An 18055-nucleotide genomic window follows, 5' to 3' on the forward strand; every position below is an offset into this window, starting at 1 on the left:
TCTTTAAAACCCTTATCTGACCACCTACAGTGATTCTTTGACTCTGCATCCCTCCCTCCCCATGGCCTCTCCCTCTCTGTCTCTGCTCTTGGCTCAGCTTCCTGTAACCCTGTGGCCACTCACACCATTTCCTAGTCTTTCTGTGACTTCGCTCTGTGTCACTGTGTTAAGCATGTGTGCCTGGAGTACTACAGGTGTTAGAAATTAAGTTCAGAATGGAATAAAAGAACTTGTGCTTGCCTGGCTTATGACCATCAGGTGACCCACAAGTATTCAGAGAACTGCCACTGCTGAAAGTGGCGTAGCCTGTGAATTCACTATCATTCAGTAAACTCTGACATTGTGGAAAGGCGTGTGTTTGGTCATGTTAATGACAGCTCACTCATGACACAGGTGTAGTAAAAACGGGGAGGATGCCCGAGGTTGACCGTTCTAATGAGGAAAGAGTGTGCATCAAGGTGCAAATGCCCGTCCAGTGGATGCATGAACACACAGGTAGAGGGACCAAGAGAAAATGGGTTGGCTTTTCCAATGGGAGGCATGCAAAGAAAGAGGGCATGAAGGGTTTCATCCCTTGACCCCCAAGAACATAGAGAACAGGGCCAATTTCAGGAGGGGATGATGCAGGACGAGTGGGTGGGAAACTGAAATGCGGTGTGAACCCAAGTGAGTTGATGACAAGAATTTCATCCTATCCCCATCATAGGAAAGACTTTATACAATTTTCTACTTTTGAGTTTAGAAGTTGGGCCCAGAATCTGTGAGCTTTTAGTGAACAGGTTTCTGGGGGCAGGCTGGGAAGATCGTAGCACTTAGGTAGTACAACTCCGTTCCTTGGAATGTGACCTTCAGGGGTTCTACCACTCAGGTTCCACTGACCCCATAATCTGGCAGAACCATGGCCTAATTCTGTAGTGACTTGAGGGTTTGGGTTTGGTTCATGGAGAAGTGCTCGTGGTGTCCGTCGACTGCCCCTGTGGCTGAGGCTGAGGCAGAAGGAAGTGGTGCCGGAGCTGCACCTGGGAGGACTACTCCGCAGACATTTTCATGGGTGGTTGAACATCTGTCAGAAGTTCTGCATTTGTACCATTTTTGAGACCGATGGTGGGTTCTTGTCATCTAGGTGTATGATTTTATATGCCATGTGAGTGAGAAGCATCCTCCAGAATGTAGGGAAGGTTGGACCATCAGTAGGTCCATAGCCAACAATCACAGTAAGACTACAAAGGAATTAAGTTTACCTAAGAGTTTTAAGTACTTCTCCACAGTTGGTAGGCAGGGTGGGGACTGAAGTAGTTATCTCTACTTCAGAAAATACCTGCAGAGAGACAAAACAGACCTACAAAGGGACAGTTCAGGTTTGGGGAGGACCGACAAGATGTAAAATCACAATTGTTAAAAAGTCTAAGAGAAGTAGGATTCCTGAATGGGGCCACTGTTATTATGGTAAAATTTTGTCCTGGCGTCCAGATATTACTCATCTGAGAAAAAAATCAAAATTAATGATTTTAATCATGAGAGAGGAGATAACTAGGTTGGGAACTACTTATCCATGGACCTTCTCTTGAAAATGTATTTTAGGTCCTCTATTGGTTCACAACCCCCCTCTGTGGATCCACATCTCCTCTGGGCAAGCTGTCCTCAGTGCGGCAGGACTTGACTCAAGAGTAATGAATCTAGCTAGCAACACCAGGCACCTTTAATGCTGCAGAGATAGAAAAGAGAACAAAGGGCCCTTGCAAGGAGTAAACATCCTGGAGATCTGGAACTTAACTCCCAGGTGGGCGTTAGGCAGGGGCCCATGACTTTTCCCTTCCATTTTCCTGGTGTCCACAGTCCTGGCTGAACTATTAGAATTAATTTAGGGAAGTAGTATATTGTATTATACTGATGGCTTCAAGGTCAGTAGGTCAGAGAATAGGAAAGATCTGCCACATGGCATTTCAAAGGGACAGAGTTGAAAATGGGCCTTGGGAACAATACAGAAGAACCACAGGGCAGCGTCCCACCCAAGACATGAAAGATTCTTAACATTTACCCAGGAAGAAGGAAGATAGTTACTTAATTCCCAGGACCTGGTCACTTGTTGAGCGATCTATGAAAGAGGGTCCACTATCACTTTGGAGGGACCTGAGTAACACAAACCTAAGAATGACATCCTGAAAGAGGGTCCTGACCTCCAGAACATGCTCCATTTGAGTTGGAGAGCCCCTCATCCATTCTGTGAAGGGATCCACAAAACCAGTGGGAACTGATATCCTTTGCAAGAGGGTGAGTAGGAACTGTCTACTTGCCAGCCTTCCCCTGGGTAAGTTCCTCAGCTTTGTACAGTGGAACAAGGGGAAGAAGTCTGCTATTTAATGGATTATTTGAGCACGAAGGTGGCATGACTGACAGACTTCCTTTATGGTCTTGGAAAGCCCTTGTCTATGAATTACCTTTTGCAAATTAAGTGACAGCTATCCCATCAAAGTGGCAAGTTTCATGTAAGCATTTATAAGGTCCATTGTAGGGACTGAGGGATACAGATCAGTTTGAAAAATCCAGTGGTCCAGTTTGAAAAATCCACTGGGGTCAAGGTGGTATGAGTTCCAGCAAAGCAGGAAGAGGGCCTCAAAGATGATCTCTCTCCCTGGGTTATGCCCAGCAGCCATGCACACCTTTCAATCTGCCTTTCACTCCCTCCCAGGCCCTCCTGCTCCTGTCAGCCTACTCTAACACCCTCATTCAATTTGTTCTACTGTTCTATCTGTCAAAACCATGAAGTCAACACTGGCACATTACTTTTAACTGAATTCCACACTTTATTCAGATTTCACTTGTTTACCATTAACATCATTTCTCTTTGAGGATCTCAGCCAAGATAATACATTTAGGTGCAATGTATCATTTCCTTTGGTGTGGCAACTTCCGACTTTTCTTGGTGTTTTTTTGTTTGTTTTCTGTGTATGTGTTGAACAATGATTAGGTAATTTGTAAAATGTCCATCAATGACCCTGATTTTTTTTCATGGTTTAGGCAAGAATATGAACTTTGAGGAAGACAGAGGTGAAGTGTTCTTGTCATATCATATCAGAAAACATACCATCACCATGACTTACCCCTGATGTTAGTTAGCACTGATCACCTGGACCAGGTGGTGTGTGTCTTTTTCCTCCACTGTAAAGCTTTCTCCCTTTTTTCTTACTATACTCTTTGAAAGTTACAAAGCAGAGACCACACTGGAGGTGGTGTTACAGGGGAGGGGGATTAAATTCCACCTTCTGGGTTAAAATGATTTACTTTTCAAAATGAAAAGTAAATTTTTTTTCAATTTCGTGTATACACACACACACACACACACACACACACATATATGCACTAAGTAAGCACCTCAAGACATTCAATAATGCAACTCAATTTAATGAAGGACTCATTTAATGAAGGACTGTTGGGACTAATGACACGTTAACTAACTCAGGCTGACTCCTTACTCCCTGGCGAGTGAGCAAGATCAAGGCCTCAAAGGCGGTTTCAATAGTTAATGACGATAAATCTGACCACCGTCAGGGATTGGTTAACAACAGTTCCGCAAACGTGATCAGCTCGTGCTTGCCATATAGTCCTATGGGACTCTCGCCTGTGAGACACCCCCGCCCCCTGCCCCGTGCCTTGCTGACCACCCTACATAAAAGCTGTGTGACTTCCTCAATAAACGAGTTCCTGCTGTGACTGGTCTCCCTGACGGTCTGATTGTCCTCTGCCCAGAGGGCTGGGTGCAGGCGGTCAGTCGGCCCTATCTATCCCGGTCTGGCCTTGTTGGGGAGTGCTCCCTTCCCTTGTCGCTGGTCGAGAAGAGCAAGGGGGCTAAAGACCCCAAGATAGGGCATTCTGCTAGATACTTCCTATACAAGCTGGGTACAGCCCTTCACCACAACGAGTTCATGGTAAACATTCAAGAAAACGCAACTGCTACTGTATGCCAAACGAGTAAAAAATAAATTCAGTTGGAATAATGAAAATTTTCAAAGAAAAGTAATCTTTGGGCAAAAACCTCAAAGTTGAACAGAATTTGGACAGGTGATAATAGACAAGAAGACAGAGAAGATGGAGAAATTAGCAGACACAAAATATGGGGGTAGAAAAGGGTAGATTTTTTAAAGTTCAATTTCAGACAAAACACAAATCTAGTTACAAGTCTGGACATGTGCACATGCATGCACACTCTTATTCACTGCATCCTAGCCCCCTGAGCCAAGGGAAGCATTCACTTAAAATCTTCAGTCAAGATTTTATGGCTTAGCACAACTGTATAGTGTTATGGCTAAATCAGGATCTCTGAAATTCCGATTCTGAAATCTTAACCTCCTACTACCTCTGAATGTAACTGTGTTTGAAGATAGGGTCCTAAAAGGTAATCAAGGTTTAATGACATCATTAGAGTGGGCCCTCATCACATATGACCAGTGTCCTCTTAAGAAAAGCTGACTCAGGCAGACACAAAAGGAAAACCCTGAAGACAGGGAGGAGCCCACGTCTGCGTCCCCTGGGGAGAAGCCTCAGGAGAAGCGGAACCTGGTCTTTGGCTCCCAGCATCCAAGACTACAGCCTCCTAAGTTTCTGTCCTTTAAATCACTCGTTCTGTGGCATTTTGTTATGGAAGCCCTATTTGGAGACTAAGTAAGATGAACTATGTCAAAACTTGCAAACTGCACTTACAGGGATGCAGTGGTGAAGCCTTGTTATTGAAGAGTTCTTTCAGCTCATTAGTGGGATGAAGGGAGTGAGGATGAAGTGAGGGAAAATAAGGGTAAAATGCAGTGAAACTTAGAGGGAGCTCGTTCAGGTTAAAATTCAGCTGTTGGTCCATTCTGACCCTCACCATAACAGCAGTTCCGGCTGTTTAAATTCTTTCCCCACAAGGTAAGAGTGACCGCATGAGGTCTCTGAGGACCGCAGGACACCCTCCCAGTTCGTGAATCCTCTTCCCTGCCAGCAGGTGCTGAAATGCGCTGCCTCAGATGTCCAGGCGAAGCAGCAGCTTCACCTGGACCCGCCTGTGCTTTCTGCGGGAAAAATAAGAGGGAATACGGTGCAGTCTGGTCAGCTTGCACCCAGGACGCAGCTGCCCCAGGCGGGCGACCTTCCCGGGCTCACCCTGTCGACATCCTCGCCCTCGTGCAGCACGGGGCGCGGGGGGCAGCCTCCTGCCTGCACTGCCAACCTCGGCTGGCGGCATCACGGGAACCAAGGACAGACGGCAGGCGGACGGACCCGGCACCTCACTCCTCCTCCTGACGGGAACGAGGGTCAGGAGAACGAACCTGTAAGGCGGCTCACTGTGCTGACCGCCGCAGCCACGCTTGCTTTCGGCCGGGTCGGCGGTCACCGCGCACCCCTCAGGTCACGTGCTGCTCCCTGGAGAGGTGCAGGTCCGAACGATGTCAACGAGGGAGCCGTCACCCCGGGGGCCAGATCCCGAAGCTCGGAAGGAGTAGGGACGATTCCTCAACCGAGCGCTCTCCCAGCAGTCACGGCCGAAAGCCAGGCGGAAGCGGGCAGCAGGGGCAAGGTGACCTCGAGCCACACGGCAGCCTGGGCTCCAATCCTAACGTCGCTGGGGTCGGTCACTAGTCCGAGGTGGACCTGGGGGCTCCCCAACAAAACTGCAGCGCAGCAGAGGCCAGTCCCTCCCGAGCGGGCCCCCTTCAGTGCGGCCTTTCACTGTCCCTTCGGTAAGCTCGTGCCTGTCACCTGGCTGCAAGTGTGGGGTGGCGGTCACTCTGCCCGTCTGCGCTGCCAACTCTGGGCAGCCGCCCCCGGGACACGGCGGGGATCAGAGGGGCAGACCCTGGACGCCAGCTAAGGCAAGGGGCGGAAAGCGCACGAGCAGGACGACGCAAAGCACGCCTGCCTGACGTAAGACGTCCCAGGTTGCGAGAGCGACTCCTAAACCAACGCCCTTCGGCAAACGCCACACCCTCTTCCGGAGCCCCATCTCCTCAGCCGCGGGATTTCACGGTATCGCGAGGCTATCGTTGTCTCGCGAGGCTCTCGTTGTCTCGCGCATGCGCACAAGCCTGGACCTCGTGCTCGGCCCGCTCTGACCGCAAGCCGCGAGAGGTTTTCACAGTCTCGCGATAACCCTGCTCTCTGCGTGCTCAGGCGCCTGAAGCCGGCGGTCCGCCCTTCCCGCAGCACTTCCGGTGGGTCCGGCTCCATAAGAGCGCGTGCGCGGCGGGCTTCCGCCTTTCGCGTCGGCTCCCGCCTTTCGCGTCGGCTCGGTGTGGCGGGGGTGAACTCCGCAGTCTGGTTGCCCCGCTGGTAATTGGCCAGAACGCGTGGAGGGGTGGAAGTGTGGGGCGCTCGCTTCTCCGGCGGAGAGCGGGAGAGTCGCGGGGCGGAGGCCGGGGCCGGGCCGGAGCCGGTGATGGGGTCGGGGCCGGGCCGGAGCCGGAGCCGGGGATGGGGTCGAGGCCCGGGCCGGGGCGGGCGCTGCCCCGAACCTCCATGTGTCTTTGGGACCTGCCGGCAGTGGCAGTCTCCCTTCCTAGCCATGGAAGAGCATACGCTTGTTTATTGGCAAAGCTGTCACCATTTAATTGGTATCAGATTCTGACTTGCACAAGTGACATTCCTCGCTGGAGACCTGGGGTGGCGTGGCTGGGCGGGCTTCCCCGGGACATGGTGCAGGGCTACAGGAAGCGCCTCCCCGCCCGAGTGGAGGAACCGCGACCAGGTACTCGTGCTCCCACGGGACTTGGAGTTGGTCCGAAGGCCCAGCGGCGGGGCGGCCGGTGTAGTGGGGCACCTGAGTGCTTTTGACTGTTCTGATGCCGGTCTTCCTCCCCTACAGACGTCAAGGAACCCCAGTGGCGGTGGGTGGCGGCCCACAGCATCGCAGTGGATCGCCGACCTCGATCTTAGTCGGGGACGGGCGTTTCGAGTTACGCGCTGGGGACTGTTCACTGCTCCACCCGCAGCCGGAAAGGCAGCTCCTGGAGCCCATGCCATGCCCTTTAGATGAAGGGAGTTGGAAATGGCCCACAGACCCCTGAGCAGCTCCTGGAGCCCATGCCATGCCCTTCAGATGAAGGGAGTTGGAAATGGCCCACAGACCCCTGACGGATGCTTTCACTGCTAACAGCTTTCGTCTGCTTCTGTAAAACTAGGCTTGCTTGCATTGGCTACTAACCCCAGCGGGCGGTATCACGCCGCTTATGTCATTTTTCCTATATATGCTGTAGGTTATTGACCCCAGGGCGTTCCCCCGCCCCCCCTTTTTTTACACCACTTTTAGGTGCTTGGGTGATAGTCACTGGCCAGCTGTAATAAAGGCTTCTTTTGGTTTTTACCTGAGTGGCTCAGAGGTAATTTTCTTGCAGTTTGCACTCTTTGGGTACAATGGTAACTATCAGGGCACTGTTTTCAATATAGGCCTGAAATATTTAAACAGTATTTCAGATGCTTCCTTTGCATAATTAAAGTGGTTCACGTGGCTACTCGGTGCTACTCTACTGAATTGAGTAACAGTGAAAAGATGAGAATGCCTCTGTTTACTGTGCAGAGATTGGGTATAGCATTTGAGGGAAATTTGTACATAAAAAATTACCAGGTTATCCCCAACAGGAAGGTCAGGGTCTTGTATCACACTGAAGATTTAGGCAACTATGTATTTTGTGCTTTACACAAATGTCACTGAACATTCATACTTTTAAGTCACTCGTAAGGAAAAATAAGCTATAACAAAGATGCTTTATGAATCGTGTGCTTCAGAATTGAGCAGACTGCAGGCTGCGTTTTTATTGCCCTTTAAATTTGTTTCCTTGTCTGCTTAAAACTTCTTGCACCATCACTGTAGATTACTTGGCAGAGGCGTTGGGTTAGAAAGTTCTTTACAGGAGAGAAAAGACTCCCAGCTCTTGTAGTGCACACTGTTCCAAGCCTTTGTGCAGGGTATGCCATTTATAGTTACCTCACAGAAGAGATGACCCTGACAGAAGGTTCAGGGAGTTTCTAAGTGCAAGTTTTTTTTAAAAATGATGGCCTTTTAGAAAGTTAATGCTGTTCTGGTACACATTACAACCTTACATCAGTTTTCACAAAAGGGGGGATGTGATTTGGTGCAGAAGGGAAATAGTCCTTTCATAACAGCCATTTAAGAGGATTATTCTTAACTACGTGGAGTTAGGAAGTATCACTTGGGTATCTTAAGGGTTTATGTTTGGGCAAAGATTTGGTGTTAACAAGAATGTCCTATAAGGATGTTATACAGCTGTGTCACCCTCAAGGAAAACCGGGGGAAAACTAGAGATAAAAGAGACAGCCTTAGATTTTTTTTTTTTTTAATTGGAATTAAAACATTTCACCAACTATCTCACCTAGACTTCAGCCTGTTTTCCCATTTGAAAGTTAGGACCTTTGGGGCTGTGGTTGTAGCTCAGTAGCAAAGCACTAGGGTGTGTGAGGCAGTGGGTTAGACTCTCAGTACCACATGTAAATAAAGGGTCCATTGACAACTAAACTTTTAAAAAAAGTGAGAATCTCAAATCTTTTGGCCTTTAATATCAGCTGTTGTATAGTCATTAATTGTGCAATTAAAGTTTTGGTTTTTTTATTTTAATGATTGGTAGGAAAAGCCTATTAGAATTTTTAATAGGTTGCATTGGATAGGAATCTTGGGAAACCTACAGGTATAAACCAATTGTTGCGAAAGTTCCAGTAGGTGGCACTCTTCCAACATGGTCCAGAAAACTTTGAGCCTAATGCTGAAAACCAATTTACTAAGTAACAGATCTGATGTGGTGGTTAAAGGTTATTGGAGTGAATGTTAACATGTCCAATAAATAAGTCGTATATTCAACGACTGGCATTTTTCATTATACCTGAAATCCATAATTTGCTAGTAGTCTATATATAGCTAGAACATAATTTTCTTTGTTGCTTGGTTTTTAACCAGTATAGTTCGAAATATCAGACCACTTCCTTGGGCAGTATATTGTCACAGGCTCATGTCCTTGTGGCTTATTGTACCTTGTAAGTTTATGATGGGATTTCTTCACCCTTTTGTAAAAGATTTGGAGCATAAATAGAAAATGCCACTCTAGTAAAGGGTACCTTTAAAATCAAATGTGGGCACTTTAATGTGATTCCACACATCATGTGGACTTATAAGAACTTAGTTTAGATGAATGTAAAGACATCTCTTGAAAATAATCTGGAGAATGTTAAGAAATGGGTACAAGAGTTGAGACTCCCTGGGTGTGGTGCAAATGCCTATAATCCCACAGGCTAAGGCAGGAGGATGCCAAGTTCAACGTCAGCCTCAGCAACTTTACAAGATTCTATCAAAAAAAATAAATAAATAAAGGACTAGGGATATGGCTCAGTGGTTAAGCATCCCTGGGTTCAATCCCTGGTACCAAAAAAAAAAAAAGAGGTAAGACAAGTGAGACTGTTTACTTTAAAATGTGGGTAGGGAACAATGCTAAAGATAATACTGAGGTATCTGAACCAAAATTTCACAAGTTCTCAAAATCAGCAAAGGATACACAATTTCTATCAACAAATAGCAAGGAACACGAATCTCACCCTCAGGGTTGTCATCTGGCTTACAGGTAAAGGTTGAAGTTAAAAGTTTTTCATCAGATCCTTGAAATACTGTTTGTTCTGAGGTTTCCAGAATCACAATTTGGTGATGCTTTTGATCCAAGGTACAAAGGCTGAAACTTTGGTGTAAACACCAGGGGAGCCCTTGACCCCACAGCCATACCCCCAGGAAGTCACCCCATACACAACCCAGCTTTCTCCAGGTCGCTTGCACATGAGTGGTCCCCCGCTGTCTCCTTGGCAGCTGTCCACGAGCCTGTGTTCCTGGAGGTTTCCAGCACAGAGCATCCTCCCTGTAAACCGACCCTTGTACCGTTCTTCACAAAACCTCTTGGGAAGTAAGGGGATGGCTGCTTGTTGTAGTGTCCTTGAATAGGCTCGTCCTACTCAGACCAAATATCCAGATTAGTCAACAAGATTCAGTTAGCAATCGTGGCACTTAGAGTTTAACAACACTTACGACTCCACAACAAACCCCTGTTGTAACCCTGGTGTAGTTCAAAGTGGGTGGTAACTGTGTCATGTGATGTCATTAGCCACCTGTTTGATTGTTGGCACTTAACCTTCACACATTTTGTTTTTCGGTACTGAATTTTTTGTGGAATAATGAGTATCGTTTCTGAGCTTGGCATAGAGAAAGGTAACTAGAGAAAGCACACTGATGACTTTAGTAGTTGATTAAAAAGCTAAATTCATGCTGATTTTGCATTGGCACATCTAAGAATCACCTGCTTCACTGAATTTGAGGATTAAAAATAAGTGGCAGTGATATAAAATATAAGGTGGTGAGCTGTGCTAACTGAGAATATGGCACTGAATAAGGATGACTCAAACAAAACACTGCACATCCTTCCCTGCATGTAGTTTACGCATGGTGCAGTATACTCATTACTTGCTCAGTGGCTTAAGTGTGTTATAATGTCCTCCTTGTTATCCTCTTTAGAATACAGATTCCATCACATTCTCTTATCCAGTGAACTACATTGGAATAACTAGGACACACACACACACACACACAACACATACAACCCACTGAATAAAACTTACTTCCTTGGTTATTTCTATCAATTCAGATGTGGTGTCAAAGGATGGTGACTGATTCTCTTGTCAAGTGAGCAGCTGTGATAGACATGGGCCTCAGAGATGTGATGTGCCTCAGACCAACACAGCATCCCGAGAAGGTGAGACCTGGGTCTGTTTCAAGGCCTATCCTGAGCAAGCACTGGCTGACACTGACTGGACTCTAAGCAAGACAGTGCCAGTGGCTAAATTCATCAGAAGAACACTAGCTGAACATGATTCTTGCTTTGGGGTTGCAAGTGAGGAGAATGGGAAGGAAGGATGAGGGAGAAAGTATATTTCCCTTAATCTCAGCCTCCATCCAGCACCTTTGCTTTTGTCTGTTCTAAACTTGTCTTGATAAGGAAAAACTATTTAACACCAGATCCTTTGGCTGGGCTGACTATCAAAGTCATATGGGGAGGCTTTTTAAAATAGAGACTGCAAGGCCTAAATCTTGGGGTATGGTTTTGAAATCTTTTCCCTGTCCTCTCACCAGTCAGAACTATAAGGATATTTTTCACTCATAAGGCCCACTAACAACTGAGTTCTCTCAGTTTGTCCTAAAATTCTCACTGGAACTAACAATACCCTTAAAATTAACCTAGGTTGCATGCACACGTTTCACACCTACGACTTTCCAAACAGCTACGCCTGAACCCATCGACAATCTTCCCGCGGAATGGACAGTGACAGACAAGCAGGGCCCCGCTTCCTTCACCTGTGTCTCCCCATCCTGTTATGTAGCAGCTGGAGGCTGTCTTCTGCGGCCTCTCTCTCCGCAGCGGCAAGCAGGCTGGCAGAACGTGGCTGCTGAGTCTGACACACTGCTCTCCTGGTCCCTGCAGCCTGACCAGGGCGATGTCGTGGTCACTGCTGTCTGGTCGATACTGCCGGTGCACCACAACTTGCTGCACTCCGACTTCCTCTTCAAACTCCTCCGGCACCAGAGTATGATAATCCCCAACCCGCACAGCATAGTTCCTGGAGCTGATGCCGTACCTGCGAGACAGGGCCAGGGAACCGCCGGTGAGGCAACTCGAGCAAGGAAGGCTCGTGCAGGTGTGGAGATTTGTTCCCACGCCTTCAGCACCTTTTGCGAATTTCTCGACCCCTGCTGCTGTCCCCCTCTGTCATCGGCTGTCTTCATTTCACTTGAAACCTAAAGTCCCACCGACTCATTTCCTGAGAAGGAGCAAGTGTGGACTAAACATCGACCTGTCAAAAAGACCAAAACAGGAATGCAGAGTTAGGCAGAACCACTGCCTGTTTGCCTTCTTGTTTTCAGGGCTCGCGGCTCCTCCTGAAGCTCCAAGGGGCAGAAAGCACACCTGACCCAGCTCACGCCCCTTGGGGCTCCCGTGCAACCCACCTCGTCCTGGTGAGGAGGCCCCGTCACAGCCCTGCCTGTGAGCCACGGACGCCGTGTTCAGGCCACCGTGCATGCGTTTGCTCTGGACCTCTTACATCTTCACCGAAAGATGGCACCTCAGCGACCCCTCCTGACACCCTCGTGCTTGAACTGCAACCCCCGTCTGTCACACGTCCCTGCACCGCGGTACGCCTGATCCACACCTCGTTTCCTTTCTGAGAGACTGTGTAGTTTCCTGCTTGTTATATTTACTGCTCTCTATCTCTCCTGCTTTAACAGAAGTTACTGCAGGTCGGGAGTCTTCACCTGCAGTGTTCACTGGGAAATCTGAACGTCTGCAACAGCAGTGGCTCGGTGAACAGGGTGCGACGTGTTCGCTGATTCTGTAATGAACGAAGGCTTACCTTCCACCTGTGCATTCTTTATTCCATGAGAAGCTATTTGATTCAAATAGAAACACAAAATTTACTAGACTGAAAATTCTCAGCCTGGTTTTACTCAGCACTTGATTCTGACACATCACCTAAAAGAGGATTTCTCAATGCCAACACTTCACAACTTGGTGGAGAGGCAATGGCCTCAAAGGGTGTTTGCAAGCTCCCTGGTCCTGGTCCCCAGATCACCAGGGGACACACCCTCCATCCCCAGCTGTGAACACGGAAAGGAGCCTCCAGATCCCACCAGATGTCAGCCAGGGCACAACCGGCCCGAGAACCGCCCAGCCAGGCTGCCGCTCACGCCTCAGTCAGGCTGTGCCGGGTCCCAGCACCTGGCAGGCCTCAAGCCTGCATTCCGGGCCACTCACGGACTTCCATGAGTGTGCTGTCCTCCACTGCCAGCCTCTCGCAGCTCTGCTGTACCCACACCCCCACTACCTGCCTCCTGAACCTCCTGTCCAGCCCATGTCCACCCACCACCCTCTCTTCCTGACTCCTGAACCTCCTGTCCAGTCCCATGTCTACCCACCACCCTCTCTACCTGTCTCCTCAACCTCCTGTCCAGCCCGTGTCCATCCACCACCCTCTCTTCCTGCCTCCTGAACCTCCTGTCCAGTCCGTGTCCACCCACCACCCTCTCCACCTGCCTCCTCAACCTCCTGTCCAGCCCGTGTCCACCCACCACCCTCTCTACCTGCCTCCTGAACCTCCTGTCCAGTCCGTGTCCACCCACCACCCTCTCTACCTGCCTCCTGAACCTCCTGTCCAGTCCCATGTCCACCCACCACCCTCTCTACCTGCCTCCTGAACCTCCTGTCCAGTCCCATGTCCACCCACCACCCTCTCTACCTGCCTCCTGAACCTCCTGTCCAGCCCATGTCCACCCACCACCCTCTCTACCTGTCTCCTCAACCTCCTGTCCAGCCCGTGTCCACCCACCACCCTCTCTACCTGCCTCCTGAACCTCCTGTCCAGCCCCATGTCCACCCACCACCCTCTCTACCTGCCTCCTGACCCTCCTGTCCAGCCCCATGTCCACCCACCACCCTCTCTACCTGCCTCCTCACCATCCTGTCCAGCCCGTGTCCACACACCACCCTCTCTACCTGCCTCCTGAACCTCCTGACCAGTCCCATGTCCACCCACCACCCTCTCTACCTGCCTCCTGAACCTCCTGTCCAGCCCGTGTCCACCCACCACCCTCTCTACCTGCCTCCTCAACCTCCTGTCCAGCCCGTGTCCACCCACCACCCTCTCTACCTGCCTCCTCAACCTCCTGTCCAGTCCCATGTCCACCCACCACCCTCTCTACCTGCCTCCTGAACCTCCTGTCCAGCCCGTGTCCACCCACCACCCTCTCTACCTGCCTCCTGAACCTCCTGTCCAGTCCCATGTCCACCCACCACCCTCTCTACCTGCCTCCTGAACCTCCTGTCCAGCCCGTGTCACCTACCACCCTCTCTACCTGTCTCCTCACCCTCCTGTCCAGCCCGTGTCCACCCACCACCCTCTCTACCTGCCTCCTGAACCTCCTGTCCAGCCCGTGTCACCTACCACCCTCTCTACCTGTCTCCTCACCCTCCTGTCCAGCCCGTGTCCACCCACCACCCTCTCTACCTGCCTCCTGACCCTCCTGTCCAGCCCCATGTCTACCCACCACCCTCTGTACCTGCCTCCTGAACCTCCTGTCCAGCCCGTGTCCACCCACCACCCTCTCTACCTGCCTCCTCAACCTCCTGTCCAGCCGGTGTCCACCCACCACCCTCTCTACCTGCCTCCTGACCCTCCTGTCCAGCCCCATGTCTACCCACCACCCTCTCTACCTGCCTCTTGAACCTCCTGTCCAGCCCATGTCCACCCACCACCCTCTCTTCCTGACTCCTGAACCTCCTGTCCAGTCCCATGTCCACCCACCACCCTCTCTACCTGCCTCCTGAATCTCCTGTCCAGTCCCATGTCCACCCACCACCCTCTCTACCTGCCTCCTGAACCTCCTGTCCAGTCCCATGTCCACCCACCACCCTCTCTACCTGCCTCCTGAACCTCCTGTCCAGCCCATGTCCACCCACCACCCTCTCTGCCTGTCTCCTCAACCTCCTGTCCAGCCCGTATCCACCCACCACCCTCTCTACCTGCCTCCTGAACCTCCTGTCCAGCCCGTGTCCACCCACCATCCTCTCTGCCTGTCTCCTCACCCTCCTGTCCAGCCCGTGTCCACCCACCACCCTCTCTACCTGCCTCCTCAACCTCCTGTCCAGTCCCATGTCTACCCACCACCCTCTCTACCTGCCTCCTGAACCTCCGGTCCAGCCGGTGTCCACCCACCACCCTCTCTACCTGCCTCCTGACCCTCCTGTCCAGCCCCATGTCCACCCACCACCCTCTCTACCTGCCTCCTCACCCTCCTGTCCAGCCCGTGTCCACCCACCACCCTCTCTACCTGCCTCCTGAACCTCCTGTCCAGCCCGTGTCCACCCACCACCCTCTCTACCTGCCTCCTGAACCTCCTGTCCAGTCCCATGTCCACCCACCACCCTCTCTACCTGCCTCCTGAACATCCTGTCCAGCCCGTGTCCACCCACCACCCTCTCTACCTGCCTCCTGAACCTCCGGTCCAGCCGGTGTCCACCCACCACCCTCTCTACCTGCCTCCTGACCCTCCTGTCCAGCCCCATGTCCACCCACCACCCTCTCTACCTGCCTCCTCACCCTCCTGTCCAGCCCGTGTCCACCCACCACCCTCTCTACCTGCCTCCTGAACCTCCTGTCCAGTCCCATGTCCACCCACCACCCTCTCTACCTGCCTCCTGAACCTCCTGTCCAGCCCATGTCCACCCACCACCCTCTCTGCCTGTCTCCTCAACCTCCTGTCCAGCCCGTATCTACCCACCACCCTCTCTACCTGCCTCCTGACCCTCCTGTCCAGCCCCATGTCCACCCACCACCCTCTCTGCCTGTCTCCTCAACCTCCTGTCCAGCCCGTATCCACCCACCACCCTCTCTACCTGCCTCCTGAACCTCCTGTCCAGCCCGTGTCCACCCACCATCCTCTCTGCCTGTCTCCTCACCCTCCTGTCCAGCCCGTGTCCACCCACCACCCTCTCTACCTGCCTCCTGAACCTCCTGTCCAGTCCCATGTCCACCCACCACCCTCTCTACCTGCCTCCTGAACCTCCTGTCCAGCCCGTGTCCACCCACCACCCTCTCTACCTGCCTCCTGAACCTCCTGTCCAGCCCGTGTCCACCCACCACCCTCTCTACCTGCCTCCTCAACCTCCTGTCCAGTCCCATGTCTACCCACCACCCTCTCTACCTGCCTCCTGAACCTCCGGTCCAGCCGGTGTCCACCCACCACCCTCTCTACCTGCCTCCTGACCCTCCTGTCCAGCCCCATGTCCACCCACCACCCTCTCTACCTGCCTCCTCACCCTCCTGTCCAGCCCGTGTCCACACACCACCCTCTCTACCTGCCTCCTGAACCTCCTGACCAGTCCCATGTCCACCCACCACCCTCTCTACCTGCCTCCTGAACCTCCTGTCCAGCCCGTGTCCACCCACCACCCTCTCTACCTGCCTCCTGAACCTCCTGTCCAGTCCCATGTCCACCCACCACCCTCTCTACCTGCCTCCTGAACCTCCTGTCCAGCCCATGTCCACCCACCACCCTCTCTACCTGTCTCCTCAACCTCCTGTCCAGCCCGTGTCCACCCACCACCCTCTCTACCTGCCTCCTGAACCTCCTGTCCAGCCCCATGTCCACCCACCACCCTCTCTACCTGCCTCCTGAACCTCCTGTCCAGCCCATGTCCACCCACCACCCTCTCTACCTGCCTCCTCACCATCCTGTCCAGCCCGTGTCCACACACCACCCTCTCTACCTGCCTCCTGAACCTCCTGACCAGTCCCATGTCCACCCACCACCCTACCTGCCTCCTGAACCTCCTGTCCAGCCCGTGTCCACCCACCACCCTCTCTACCTGCCTCCTCAACCTCCTGTCCAGCCCGTGTCCACCCACCACCCTCTCTACCTGCCTCCTCAACCTCCTGTCCAGCCCGTGTCCACCCACCACCCTCTCTACCTGCCTCCTCAACCTCCTGTCCAGTCCCATGTCCACCCACCACCCTCTCTACCTGCCTCCTGAACCTCCTGTCCAGCCCGTGTCCACCCACCACCCTCTCTACCTGCCTCCTGAACCTCCTGTCCAGTCCCATGTCCACCCACCACCCTCTCTACCTGCCTCCTGAACCTCCTGTCCAGCCCGTGTCACCTACCACCCTCTCTACCTGTCTCCTCACCCTCCTGTCCAGCCCGTGTCCACCCACCACCCTCTCTACCTGCCTCCTGAACCTCCTGTCCAGCCCGTGTCACCTACCACCCTCTCTACCTGTCTCCTCACCCTCCTGTCCAGCCCGTGTCCACCCACCACCCTCTCTACCTGCCTCCTGACCCTCCTGTCCAGCCCCATGTCTACCCACCACCCTCTGTACCTGCCTCCTGAACCTCCTGTCCAGCCCGTGTCCACTCACCACCCTCTCTACCTGCCTCCTCAACCTCCTGTCCAGCCGGTGTCCACCCACCACCCTCTCTACCTGCCTCCTGACCCTCCTGTCCAGCCCCATGTCTACCCACCACCCTCTCTACCTGCCTCCTGAACCTCCTGTCCAGCCCATGTCCACCCACCACCCTCTCTTCCTGACTCCTGAACCTCCTGTCCAGTCCCATGTCCACCCACCACCCTCTCTACCTGCCTCCTGAAACACCTGTCCAGTCCCATGTCCACCCACCACCCTCTCTACCTGCCTCATGAACCTCCTGTCCAGTCCCATGTCCACCCACCACCCTCTCTACCTGCCTCCTGAACCTCCTGTCCAGCCCATGTCCACCCACCACCCTCTCTGCCTGTCTCTTCAACCTCCTGTCCAGCCCGTGTCCACCCACCATCCTCTCTACCTGCCTCCTGAACCTCGTGTCCAGCCCGTGTCCACCCACCATCCTCTCTGCCTGTCTCCTCACCCTCCTGTTCAGCCCGTGTCCACCCACCACCCTCTCTACCTGCCTCCTGAACCTCCTGTCCAGTCCCATGTCCACCCACCACCCTCTCTACCTGCCTCCTGAACCTCCTGTCCAGCCCGTGTCCACCCACCACCCTCTCTACCTGCCTCCTGTCCAGTCCCATGTCCACCCACCACCCTCTCTACCTGCCTCCTGAACCTCCTGTCCAGCCCATGTCCACCTACCACCCTCTCTTCCTGTCTCCTCACCCTCCTGTCCAGCCCGTGTCCATCCACCACCCTCTCTTCCTGCCTCCTGAACCTCCTGTCCAGCCCATGTCCACCTACCACCCTCTCTACCTGCCTCCTCAACCTCCTGTCCAGCCCGTGTCCACCCACCACCCTCTCTACCTGCCTCCTGAACCTCCTGTCCAGCCCGTGTCCACCCACCACCCTCTCTACCTGTCTCCTCAACCTCCTGTCCAGCCCGTGTCCACCCACCACCCTCTCTACCTGCCTCCTGAACCTCCTGTCCAGCCCGTGTCCACCCACCACCCTCTCTACCTGCCTGCTGAACCTCCTGTCCAGCCCGTGTCCACCCACCACC

At 52.5% G+C, this 18055-nt stretch overlaps 1 protein-coding gene and 1 long non-coding RNA gene across 2 annotated transcripts in view; one reads left to right on the plus strand and one right to left on the minus strand.

The window, feature by feature from the left end:
• Nucleotides 1-6238: 6238 nt before the first annotated feature.
• LOC306669080 lies at nt 6239-7333 on the plus strand. Its single transcript, XR_013766016.1, has 2 exons — nt 6239-6334; nt 6844-7333. It is a non-coding gene; the product is annotated as an uncharacterized lncRNA (long non-coding RNA).
• A 1711-nt stretch (nt 7334-9044) lies between these two features.
• PRSS12 (serine protease 12) overlaps nt 9045-18055 on the minus strand; it is a gene marked incomplete at its 5' end in the record, with an annotated part of 88666 nt that continues 79655 nt past the window's right edge. The window contains 2 exon segments of the mRNA XM_079153130.1: nt 9045-9971; nt 11369-11649. Coding sequence (XP_079009256.1) covers nt 9664-9971; nt 11369-11649 — 589 coding nt within the window. The 3' untranslated portion in view covers nt 9045-9663.

Source organism: Sciurus vulgaris (assembly GCF_902686455.1).
Source record: "Sciurus vulgaris genome assembly, chromosome: 9".
Taxonomy (NCBI): Eukaryota; Metazoa; Chordata; class Mammalia; order Rodentia; family Sciuridae; genus Sciurus; species Sciurus vulgaris.